The sequence below is a fragment of the Cephus cinctus genome, unplaced genomic scaffold, assembly GCF_000341935.2.
Source record: "Cephus cinctus unplaced genomic scaffold, Ccin1 Ccin1_scaffold0962, whole genome shotgun sequence".
Classification (NCBI taxonomy): domain Eukaryota; kingdom Metazoa; phylum Arthropoda; class Insecta; order Hymenoptera; family Cephidae; genus Cephus; species Cephus cinctus.
The window spans coordinates 30678-44711 of NW_014333522.1; the positions used below are offsets into that span (position 1 = coordinate 30678).

The window sequence follows — 14034 nt, forward strand, 5'->3', positions numbered from 1 at the left end:
CGTTACTTCTCGCAGTATAGCAAGCAGTGCGTGCCCGGCAGTCTTACTCTTAGTAACGACGGGCGGACGTGAATATGTTTTAGAGACTGAGTCTGTGACAGGGACTCTGAAGTGGGGTCCGCAGCGGACCATACATGAAAAATTAAATTCTCAATAACACCAATAAATTTTATTTCAGTAAATCTTAGGTTAATCTTTAAAATATCAAAGTCGAAAAAAAATCGGATGTAAAGATCATTCCAGAAGGAATTCAGCAACAAACATTATTTTTATGGTCCGTTGCGGAGTCCGGTTAGGACTGTGAAGGTTAAAACATACTGAATTCCAGAATCGGTCTTACGGTTATGTCTAACAATGATTATAATTTACTTAATCGACGAAGTACGAGTGGCTAAAATTATCAACAATTATAAATTGATACAGTTTTAAAAGCGATTTATGAATAATTGTGAGTGTTAAGAGGTACGTAGGATTCACCAAAGATTAACTATTTCTTAAACATACTTCAGTCTATATTCGACACAATGTTGAATGCGTACATAGAATACGAAACCGTTTTGTAAATTTCTGATAATATTTCAGCTAATTTCACTTTTTATCCCTTAAGAATCATTAGTACATTATAAATATTTAATTTAATACGAAAGTGAGATAAATACCTGCTTGAATATATCTGATAAAAAAACTGAGTTATTATCTTTACTGATCATGGTTAATCTTGCTTTTATTATTAAAACTATTTATAGCTTGTCTCTGGTGAATTACTCTAAACATAAGTTATTCCTTAGTTGTAAGAAGAGGTAATACCTAATGTTCTTTTATCTTTCTACTAAGTAGTGTTCGGATATCTTTACTTACTTTCCAAAAACTGACTGGTAATGACTTACAAGGAAGGTCACCTTAGTGTACCCCCGGAACCTGGGTTGAAATAATGATATTTTGTAATTTACATGAAAGTATAAATCCTCACACAAAATGGAGTGCTCAGTCGCATATTTAAGGGGTGAAATTAATTCCTGAAAATCGCTGGTTTTTTCGTTTTTCGGTGATATCTTCGAAACTAAAATAGATACGGTAAAAGTTTAAATAGCAAAGTTATTCGTTTTTCAGTGCTCTGCAATAATATGTAGTTGAAAATTATATAGAAATTGTTTATTTATTTTATTTTCATAAAAAACGTGTTTTTTAATACATTTTCCTCTATTTTGTCATAATAAACTTAACTGTTTCCACTCAAAATTTAATGTATTTTCAATTTTCCATTCTATATAAAACTTTATTTAATATAGATGTCTTCATTTTATTTACTAGAAGCCTTTAATTCATGTATTAGAGCTATTAAGGTGTCTAGTACTCATGAAAGCAGGAGGAAAAAGCAGGCCATGCACTTATCAGTTTCTTCACTTTCATATTATGGAATATATTCATTACAATAATGATATTTTTCAAAGAAGTGTTTAAGACACAAAGGTTTTTTGCACCACAAACATGTTATAACAGCTAAATCGCCACAAATGTGACATCGTGGTTCCGAATTATCTCCAAAACCAAATGTTACTGGATTAATGAACTCAGGGGGTGCGATTTTTGCACCACGAAAAACAGGACAAATACAACCATTAGATGTGTTTGGTTTTCGAAAACGGAAAAATTTTGTTAGACATTTTTCAGATGTAGTAATTCTTTCCGGTAGCGATGTAAATTTGCATTTAAGAAATAACATCATCAAACTGCAGTCACTTGTTCACAATCAACTTTCTTCCCCACGTTATATTAATATATTTAAATATGCATGGTACAAAAGTGGCTACACAGAAAACGCACCCCCTGAGTTCATTAATCCAGTAACATTTGGTTTTGGAGATAATTCGGAACCACGATGTCACATTTGTGGCGATTTAGCTGTTATAACATGTTTGTGGTGCAAAAAACCTTTGTGTCTTAAACACTTCTTTGAAAAATATCATTATTGTAATGAATATATTCCATAATATGAAAGTGAAGAAACTGATAAGTGTATGACCTGCTTTTTCTTCCTGCTTTCATGAGTACTAGACATCTTAATAGCTCTAATACATGAATTAAAGGCTTCTAGTAAATAAAATGAAGACATCTATATTAAATAAAGTTTTATATAGAATGGAAAATTGAAAAATCATTGAATTTTGAGTCGAAACAATTAAGTTTATTATGACAAAATAGAGGAAAATGTATAAAATAACACGTTTTTTATGAAAATAAAATAAATAAACAATTTCTATATAATTTTCAACTACATATTATTGCAGAGCACTGAAAAACGAATAACTTTGCTTTTTTACCCTTTCGTTACGGCATTCCGCTCCGCTGGAATAACGCCACCAAACGGGGCACCGCGCCATCGGAGTAGCGCCACTGAACGGAGAGTTTCTCCGCAAACTGTGCATACTGTGAGTCGGGAAATTGGTGTTCGGACTTACGTCTTTCAACGTTACCGTGTCTTTTTCCAGATCATACTCTTCTTTACGTGTTACATAGTGACATGTTTATAGGTCTTGCAATTATTATTGTCCAGGGTTATCTTAATCAGCAAATCTAATTGGTTGACCCTCTAACAATAGTTTGCAATCTCACCTGTTACCTTATATATCATATTAAAGCTTGCGATTGGTTACTTGAAGACGTTAAAAAGCTTAAAAGACGTCATTTTGCTAAATAAATGTTTATATATTTTATAATCTTGTCAACAATTATAAAAAAAAAATACAATTTAGAGTAAATGATGTATCAAATTAAATTCTTAGTAATTTATTTCACAATGATAAATTTTAAAACAAGGATCTATGCACAAACCCACATTACAGTCGATCCCTAGCACGACAGAAATATACTTTTATTTCAACGTACTGGTTCGCGCTTTGAAGCTTCGCGAACACTGTTAGTTTGAAGAAGAGTGGAGCGTGATTGTTGTCCCGATTGCTTCGAACCCAGTGTATGTCTTATTTTTGGAATAAAACAAATGAAAACGAACTAAAGAGTGACAAGTGCTATCGATGTGATACGTGCATACGAATGAAAGAAATAAAAGTATCGCGGGGCTGTTGGGTGAGCGGTATCACGCTGGCGCTGGCTACAGCCGGCGCTCGTACACACAGGTCATCGAATGGATGCCGGCTATATCCGGCGCTCGTAACGAAAGGGTTAAACTTCTGCCGTATCTATTTTAGTTTCGAAGATATCAGTGAAAAACGAAAAAACCAGCGATTTTCAGGAATTAATTTCACCCCTTAAATATGCGAGTGGGCACCCCATTTTGTGTGAGGATTTATACTTTCATGTAAATTACAAAATATCATTATTTCAACCCAGGTTCCGGGGGTACACTAAGGTGACCTTCCTTGTAAGTCATTACCAGTCAGTTTTTGGAAAGTAAGTAAAGATATCCGAACACTACTTAGTAGAAAGATAAAAGAACATTAGGTATTACCTCTTCTTACAACTAAGGAATAACTTATGTTTAGAGTAATTCACCAGAGACAAGCTATAAATAGTTTTAATAATAAAAGCAAGATTAACCATGATCAGTAAAGATAATAACTCAGTTTTTTTATCAGATATTCGGGGGTACACTAAGGTGACCTTCCTTGTTAGTAGTGTCGATGCTTGCACTGCCTTTCCTTCATTAGTGTAATGTCTAAAAAAATGGCTGTAACCTTTAGCGCGAATTCTTTGAAATGCCTGTTGCAAAATGTTGTAAAACTACTAACTTAATATAGCTAGACTAAAATGACATAATGCAAACCGCCTATTGCGGGTCAAGAGTTGTAGAAATTGATGACATAAGGCACGTATAAACATACTGGGGGGATACAAAATTAATGTAAACTCGTAGACTTGAGATCCTGTAAGTACGCGATTTTATATTAAGAAATTTAGTTAACTCGCAAGTGGCCTAGATGACTATTTAGTGATATTTGCTTATTATTATCACACAATTACAGGAATCTTCAAACAAAAACAAAGATCTGGCTCTAAGGAAATATTACCATTCGCATTAATGTTACCAAAGGCAACTGAATGGTAACCCGTGGTAAATTAATAGAAATCTACTCATAACCATTATTTTACTATTAACAAAATTCCAAGGTCCATGCTATTTTCTCATACTCGTCTATACGATCTGAATAATAGATAGTTAAGAAATGCCAAAAATAATTTTTGCATTTACGTATGTTATGACATGCAAGATTCAAAATATAACACTAAGAGAAAAGTCGGATCTGCTACCGGAAAAGTAACGTTTATATCTACAAATCTAAGGTCTCTAAATAATAAAAACCATACAAAATGCTGTATAAATCAGTAAATGGCTGTTTAAACTACGTATTTTCAATGAACGTGTTTTCAAGCGAATTGGTTTTGCAAAAGTTTGGATTTCGGACAAACATTTTTATAATTTTATTGTTTAAACAATTTTTTAAAAACATTTTCTATTAATTCCAGTTCAACTGATAATGGAGTTTGTTGTCCATGTTTCTAATAAATGTCATGGCAATTACTCAATTATAATGTGTTGAAGCACTTCTGGAAATTTGAAGAACGTGATCTTGAGAAAAACGTGTTTAAAGTATTTTTATCGTTTTAATACACTTAATATAAAATCTCTTACTTACCGTTAATCAACTAATCTGGGGCTATAAAGGGTATTTCATTTTCGTCGATGACGTGTTGTCGTTCACTAACTTGCACTAATTTAGAGACACGAAGAGACTGCTAGATTCATAGTCGAAACATATCTGTTTTGACCTTTTATTTTACCGCGCACTGCGTCACTCGTAGAGCTCTGTAACTTCTACAAATTAACGAATTTTGAACAATTCTTGAGAGGCACATATTCTGAGCAAAAAATTCTTTCAGAAATTATAATTTGAAAAGCTATTTTTTGGACCCAACAAAGTAGCAGAGCCTCTCAATCCATTAACGCCCAGGTGTGCTTATTTTTAACTTTCAGTTCAGACGTTTATTATTTGATGGAAACGGATTAATTTAATTTCAGAAAATATCTATCCTACTATTTACAAGGTCGCTCTTTCCAATGGTACTGGCAAAATTAACTAAAAGTTGACACTTATATAAGTTTTTAACGAAATAAAAAAAAAAGTGAACTTGTAGGGCGTTCTCTTCTTCTAATTTGAAATTTTCTCAACGATAACGGGCTTTCGTTGTTCTGGAAAGTGTTCGAGAAGTATTCCTGAGACAAACACTAACAAAATATGAAGACTATTTTTTTAAATGCAACATGGCGTAACGAAAACGGCGGCCCATACGTCGAAATTTATTTAAATTGTAAATATGTCTGAATTATTCGTCTGCTAGAGTCTTATTTGTGGTGATATTTATGCAAAATCACTTCACTAATTATAAAATGGCAGACGATCTACTAAATATTTGGTAGTGATCTGAGATATTTAGATTTGTATCATCGATACTGACCTTGAATGACCTTGAACGGCTTTAACCCCTTAATTTTTTTTGTACGGCTTCAGGTGCTCGACAAGATGATTGAAAAAAATGTACCATTCTATTTAAAAAGTGAAGGTGACCTTCACTGTGCGTCAACGCCTCCACCGAATTAAAAAAATTGGTCGCATTTGATGGCCCCCTCCACACCATATAACTTTTGTTTGGAACATTTTTTTCTGACGTCGATACATACCGAGTTATTTCGGGTGACAGAGATAAAAGAAACACCCTGTATATTCAGAGTTTGTTAGTACAAACGCACCAGCTGAAGTTGGGCCCAAGTGGCGGACACGGCAGTGTAGTCTCTCGAAAAACATGACAGAAATGAAATGTTCGCATAGCAATAAGTTAATATTGAAATATTTCAACAGTTAGGTTACCGAAGTAATTAATGAATATTAATATTGTAAAGACAAAATGTAATATCAGATACCATTTATTTTTACAACAGATTGCAATAACTCTTAGAACAGTTTCAGTTATAAATCAATCACGGCGAACTGTGCCTGCCTGTCATTTCTCAGATACAGTCAGTAACTTTAATATTCGGACACTATGAGATTTTTACTCTAAAATTTTTACTCTAAAAGAGATTTTGTTTCTAATTAACAAAAAAAAATGATTAAGGATTATGATGACGTATACGCTTAATAAACAATAGCATAAATTTTATTTACATAACTTGCAACAGTTGTTGAATAATACGGTTTAAATACAAAATTGTCCGATTTTCACGTTACTTTAATATTCGGACACTATGAGATTTTTACTCTAAAATTTTTACTCTAAAAGAGATTTTGTTTCTAATTAACAAAAAAAAATGATTAAGGATTATGATGACGTATACGCTTAATAAACAATAGCATAAATTTTATTTACATAACTTGCAACAGTTGTTGAATAATACGGTTTAAATACAAAATTGTCCGATTTTCACGTTACTTTAATATTCGGACACTTTACAATGTGGCGCTTTTTCCAATATTCAAGCCGAGTTACGCCGAGTTAGTTTGTTTACAAATCTAGTCAAGCGTTCTAGTTTAAGCCTTATTTCATTAGTTATTTGTCGATCATCGTGCAATACACTTGTACAATGCCTTGCAAAGTGAACACGAGTTTTGATATACGGAAACTTGTAATATATCATAATGCCAAAGGAAAATCGTACAAAGAAATTGCTGCTCTCCTTAACATAAGCAAGAGTACAGTGGGAGATATAGTCAAGCGGTTCAAATGTGAGGATCGTATAGATTCTATACCCCAAAAAGACCAACCGAAGAAATTAGACGTTCGCGATGAGAGAAAATTGCTAAGAAAAATAAAGAAGGACCCTACGCTCAGTGCACCAAAATTAGCATCAGAGCTCTTAAACGAGACTGGAAAAAACGTGCATCCTCAAACGATCCGCAGAGCCTTAAAACATAGCGGCTACAAGAAACCGTACGTGAGTGAAAAGAATCGAAAAAAGAGACTGAATTATGCCAAAGAATTTATTTTGAAGGATGAAACATGGTGGAATGATATCATCTTTACTGACGAAAGTAAATTTAATATTTTTGGGTCAGATGGACGAAGGATGGTGTGGCGGAAAAAAAAGGAAGAGTTTAAATTTAAAAATCTTCGGTCGAGCGTAAAGAACGGAGATGGCAGTGTAATGGTCTGGGGCTGTATTTCAACTTTCGGACCGGGCGAATTAGTTTTCATCGAAAAGATTATGAACAAAAATTTGTACATGACCATATTAAAAAACAATTTACACAGAAGTGCTACAAAAATGGGGATTTTAAATAGGTTCAAGTTCTACCAGGATAATGACCCGAAACATAAGGCACGCATTGTGCAGGAATATTTGCTGTACAATTGCCCAAAAGTTTTGTAACCACCACCACAATCATCTGACCCTAACCCATTGAAAATATGTGGGATGAACTAGAGCGCCGAATTCGAAAAATATCAATATCTTCCAGAGAAATGTTAAAAAGTCGTTTAAAAGAAGAATGGAACAGTTTGAGTACTGAATATCTAAAAAAAATTATTAATAATATGCAGCAGCGTTTGCAAGAGGTGATAAAGCAGGATGGCTACCCAACAAAATATTAAAACAGGTATTGTAACAAAAACCAACTGAAAAATAAGTATGGTAAATTCTGAAAGTGTCCGAATATTAAAATTACTGACTGTATCTGAGAAATTACAGGCAGGCACAGTTCGCCGTGATTGATTTATAACTGAAACTGTCCTAAGAGTTATTGCAATCTATTGTAAAAATAAATGGTATCTGATATTACATTTTGTCTTTACAATATTAATATTCATTCATTACTTCGGTAACGTAACTATTGAAATATTTCAATATTAACTTATTGCTATGCAAGCATTTCATTTCTGTCATTTTTTTCGAGAGACTACACTGCCGTCTCCGCCACTTGGGACCAACTTCAGCTGGTGCGGTTGTACTGACTAACTCTGTATACATATAATGTGTATACATATATGTTACTGTGAAAGACCGAAATCTCGAGAATGTCGACATTCACCGGTGAATGCCACACCGGCGCTTGGTGTATGCTCGAAGTATTAGCTAAATATCCTTATTTCTGAGTTACACCGGTGAAAGTCGACATGCTCCAATTTCGGTGTTTCACGGTAACATATACACATATAAGACGCATGAAATGATCGCTGAAAAATAAATACAGGTCTTTTTTTGTCATGTCTCTGTTAATTTTTCATATTGCCGGTGACCATATTGTGTCCGCCATGTTAAATTTTTTAAAGTTTGTCTTGAATTATAGATGGGATATTTGGTAAAACGATTTTGTATAAATATTATTACAAATAAGACTCTAAAACACGAAAAATTAAGATATTCTTACAGCTTAAACAAATTTCAACATATAGGCCACCATTTTGAAGCCGCTATGTTGAATTTTCTTAACTGTCACCATATTTTTAAATGCAAGTCTCGGAAACATTTTTCGAACACTTTGTAGAATGACGAAAACCCATTGTCGTTGAAGCAATTTTAAATTATAAAAAAAATATCCCTAAAAATGCACGTTTTTTTTTCAATTTTGTTAAAAAATTATATAAATATCAGCCTTTAGTTAATTTTATCAACGCCATTAGAAAGAGCAACCTCGAAAATAATAGGAAAATAATATGAAACTTCTGACAAAATTCAACATGTTTGCCTTTTTTGTAACTATGATTAGTCGAGCATGGTACAACGGGAGTAGTTGTTGATCACGAGCAGGGAGAGGAAAGAAATTACAATAGACTCTCTATAGTTACCTGCTGTATAGTTGTTTGTTTTTATGAAATCCCCTCCACACAAATACGCACAACATACCAAACATTCCCCCTTTACAACGTTTAACGACAGGACATCCACTCCCGACTCTCACGTCTACAGCCTTCTCGTGCATGCGATTGGTTGGAAGGTCGGACTGTAAGTCATAGGAAAAGCAACTCTATCGTTCCTTGTTTCCAATAGTTTTCCAATTATAGAACACCGAAGTCGTGCAGCTATAGTAAATCTACTATAGTTGGAAATACGTAGGTTCAACTGTAAAGTATCTGATGTTTGTCACATTTCTGTCTACTATGCTTAACCCTATACATATAAAACAATGTTTACTTTTTGGAAGTTCATCTTTGCCTATTTTATACATATATGTACGTTAATGTTGGTAATCTTATATGTTCCGATGAAATGTATACCTATATTCGTTCTCAAGTAATTTAGTTTTAATATAGTTTTACAATTAAAATGAGAGACAATTATTTATTGAAAGTACGCACTTCAACTGCTATTTAATATATTTGAGCCAACAGTCGCCATATGTATCTCAAAAATTTGAAAACTACATGCAAATTTTAGACGTAAGTTTTGAATATCATATTGCAGAAAAGGAACTTTCCTACTGATTCGAATGCATTAATAGAAATAGCCACAAACTATGTTCCAGGAAACATATTTATCCACTTATATGTAATGTAACATGAAATATTTATTTGCACTTAGACCCTTACTCGTATCTTTCTTTCAGTGCAAAAATACGCCTTTTAATAATTAAAAGACAACAGTTAACATCGACCCCATTCATGTCTCTCTTTTAAGACACTTTTATAGAAAAATCTTTAAAAGACGCTATCAAAGGCGTATTTTAGTGGAATACCTACGCATATTTTCTTTCAAGCATCTTTCAAGATTGCCAGAGAGTGCTAGTTTCTTAAAAGCGGGTCAGGGCATTATTATACTACTATTACGCCGTCTGCCAAAATAGTGTCCATCGATGATATCGTTTACCTCGTGTACATTTGCGAAGTAAATGCAATGTGCTAGACTAATCCGAAAATTTTTTAAAATCAAAAATTATCCATTTGAGGTGTAAAATTATCGTAAAATTAGCAACAGGTGCCGGAGGTATAGGGCTTGCATGTCTTTTAACTGCTGAATTCGCATAAAGGATTAGTATCTCCAAAGGAGCACGTGATGATAGCCCATCTTGATGCTTTACCCATTTAAGCGAAATCCATTATGCTTTTCATTGTTGAACAATTTATGGTGCCTGGATGACTAATTAAATGGCAACATTAATTTTATTTAAATTTAGAAAATTTTTTTGTGCAGACAGCAACACTTTCATCATTATATTTTGATGACTACTCTAAAAGTATTCTCCATCTTAATGCCGATACACTTAAAATGACTGAGTTTATTAATGAAATTAATAATGGAATTAAATGATTTACAATTTAAATTCCATATTTGGCCCACATTACCTCGAAAAAATTATTTTCTCGTATTACAAAAATTAGCAGATATTGTGAAATAAGTAGCGGAAGAAGTGTGCATACGCATAGCACAGATCGCCATATTTTTTGCGACGGTGCCATGTTCATTATTCTAATAGCACATTTTTAACTAAAAGTGGTCTTAAAAGAAGGTATGAGTACGGCATCTTTTAACATCGATCTAATCGTCTTTTAACTAAAAGACACTCAAAAGCGATTATAAAAGAGAGATATGAGTAAGTGCCATAGCAGCATAGATCCGAATGGGTTTGCGAGGAAACAAGATTGCAGCGAGAAATTCTTTGCTTTGCTTACTGTAGAATAAATGCGAATTTACGCCTGAAGAGTAACTTTCGTGGTCCCTCAAACAGCCGCCGGCAGCGAATCTTACAAGTGAATTTTATACTTTTAAATTCCCAATTTCAAAGAGGTTTGACGTGTTTTGGACCATCTAATAGTGAATTATCTCCAACTCTTTAAATCATCATTTCTTAATTTACAAATAAAGAATTTGAAATCGCATAACTTCAGATAATGAAATTATGTAGGTCTTCACCCTTTTCACCAGATTTGTTGAGTATATTTCTGTTTACTTTAATTTGTTTATAATAATAGGCATAATAATGATCATTTTTATTGTGCTTATTATTATATTTTAAAATTTTTTATTACCAATGATAATTTTATTTTAATATTTTAACAAACAATTTGATTTATTACAAAGTTTCCGATAAGATATTAAGAAATTAAATGATAGTCCTCTAGTTTTATCATTTTTACGCATGCGTACATTATTTTTAATTGCACAATCACACTTTTTTCGATTTAGGTTTACATCACAATAAAATAAAACTTTATCGGAGATTGTGATCTTAATGTGATTGTGTTCTCCTTGTGTTGAAAATCTAAACTGAAAAACGTATGATCTTATAATTAAAAATAAAGTGTACAATAGTAAAAATTATACAACTATATGGCTATCATTTAATTTCTGATCTTCTCATCTAACATTCTCTACCAGATAAAATTATCTGTTAAAGTATTAAAACAAATTTATCGTTTATACTAAAATTTAAAAGGATATAGCAATAATGATGATCACAATAACTAATTATTATTGTTATGCTTCTTATTATTAATAATCTTACGTAAATGGAAATGTATTCAACAAATCTGGTAAAAAAAGGTGGTCAACGAGAGCTAATTTCATTTTCTGAGGTTATGCAACTTCAAATATTTTATTAACATTTAAGCAGAGGTGACTTGAATAGCTGGAGGAAGATCCACTATTGAATGATACAGAATGCGCCTACCAAATCTTTTTGAAATTGTAGGCTCTAAAGTGTCGATTAACTCATGGCGATCGATTAAAATCGGCACAAAAGGTATATTTGTATGTTTAACTTTTAACATTGTTAAATTTATTTGTTTTAAAATTTATTTTCTTCGGAAACACCACATACGCTCTCGCCATCTAAGCAAATAACTAACACGAATGACAAAGGTATCCTGCACTAACAGTTGATAAAAGATTAGAGTTCCGTTGGAGTTTATTGCAAGGACTGAACCACTCGTGTTACTTTTCAGGTGTATAATCCTAATGCTAGATAGACACATCGTACGAGACAGTAGAAACATGTCAGATTGGTACAAAAATTATACTAAAGATATATATATATATATATATAAAGGATATGCTATAAGAAAATATATGCATACAAAATAAATTATATATATATAATAAATATGGATATATATTTATGGAAAATGTGTGTTGACAAATAAATGATATATAACAAAATAATGCGTCATGCACTCTTTACACCTTTTATCTATAGCCCTTCTTCAATATTTGTCTCTTGATTATTAAAATATAATAAGCGCCAATCTTATTGCGGTTAGAAAAGTATAATAGTCTCAATAGACGAGTCTATTGGCAATCATCTAAATCCCTTTAGCAATTAGAAAATCGACTTATCACTCATATTTTGATTAACAATATAAATAACCAATTTATTATCATTACTCTTACACCTCACCCCTACGGCCTTTTGTCCTGACCCTGGTACCCAATACTATTTTGTCTCCACCATTATGTATTATCGACGGAACCTGCTGACATTTTGTATTGTCGATTGCGTTCACGACCATCTTGTATCAATAGTCGGTAACGGTCGGTTAAAATACGTAAAAATCAGTATAGAATCAGCAGCCGATAGTAAAGCAGCAATCGGTAATTTATTTTTCTCCTTGTATAAGATTTCGGGTACACACAGATATGAATTTTCATTGCAAGCAACGAAATTGCAATTTTTAAACGATTAGTGATGGCATTTTGTGTCAAAGCATGTGACAGTCATCTCTCTTCTTTTTCAATCTTTTCCATGGCTTGTTAACGTCGTAGAACGGTCGACTTATCGACTTCGAGCTGTTGAGCCATTTCTTCAAGCGTTTTAGCAGAGTTTTCATCCAATAGAGCTTGCAGTTGGCCATCTTCAAATTTTTTTGATGGATCTGGCCGTTGTTTGTCATGAACATCACAATTGCCAGCTTTAAATCATCAAAACCAATCTTTACGTACTGTTTCCGATGGAGCAGATTCACCATAAGTTTTCGCAAACAATCTATGAGCTTCAGCTGCACTTTTTTGCAAATCAAAATAGTGTATAAGAATACACCGGAAAAACAACTTATCGCATTTTATTTTACTTCAGCTATATAAAAGCCCTTCTATACATAGACGAGTGCGTCTGAGGACTGAATTTTAGTGGAAAATATTCACGCTTCAGAATCATATAACCTACATCTGTCACTGTCCAACATATATGCAGCTAGAGACATCTATACGTAAGCAGCGGCTTTCTATGCAACCCCCAGACAAAAATTCGGAAATGAACCACACTATAAAATCTAACAAAAAATTAATCAAGGTTCATGTAAGCCACCTGACGCATTTTTATGCTTAACCCAGGAAGGAATGGAGTGCAGAAGATGAAGAGTAGACGAAATCTTTACAAGTAGACTGAACAGGCAATAAAAACCACCGTATATTTAACAAAAAAGAGAAAATATAAATTACAAATAACTATTGTAATAAAAATGTTACTATATAGTCCTCCCCACCATCCTGCTCGACGGCATCACTGGTCTTCAGCATTGCGTCTTGCGTTTACTGTTGTTTACTGTCATTTATTGCATGTATTTAGTGTTTTAGGATTAAGGTATTTAACGTAAGATGCCGTACCTACATCCTTCCCTCCCCGTCACCTTTCCCTTAGGGCACTAGCTCGGAGCCAATGAGGATAATCACCATGGACCATCTACGAGGACAACAGCCATTCCCGGACGGATCGGGAGAGTGGTTACGTAGCCTAGGCAGCGGAAGGTAGGGAAAGCATGGGCAGAAAGAACAGCTGATCGAGCCACGTGGGACGGATGCCCGTCCATCGACATATAGTACTGGACTGCTCACTGTAGCCGCAGAAAGTGTAACCGGGAATAGAAAGAGAGAGCAAACCGTTAGTACAGTTCTGTCCTTTTCTATCATTTTTCTATTGGTCGAAAGTTTTCTCAGTGGAAGGAGTTCAGGACTGTAATATACAAAATAAGAACCATGTGAAAGATTATTCCGCACATCTAGGATATACGTTGTTAACCAAAAAGGGCGATGTTCCATCTAAGGAGGGAGATGTTACGTCCGACGCAACGCAACCCTATTGCCCCCCCCCCCCC

General features: G+C 33.6%; 1 protein-coding gene across 1 annotated transcript; it reads left to right on the top strand.

Annotated features, from left to right (window-relative positions):
- Window positions 1–6595: 6595 nt before the first annotated feature.
- LOC107271405 lies at window positions 6596–7043 on the top strand (the record flags this gene model as incomplete). The annotated part of the gene is made up of 1 exon (XM_015747373.1): window positions 6596–7043. A coding segment is annotated over exon 1 (448 nt), but the record flags the coding sequence as incomplete, so codon positions are not given.
- Window positions 7044–14034: the final 6991 nt, after the last annotated feature.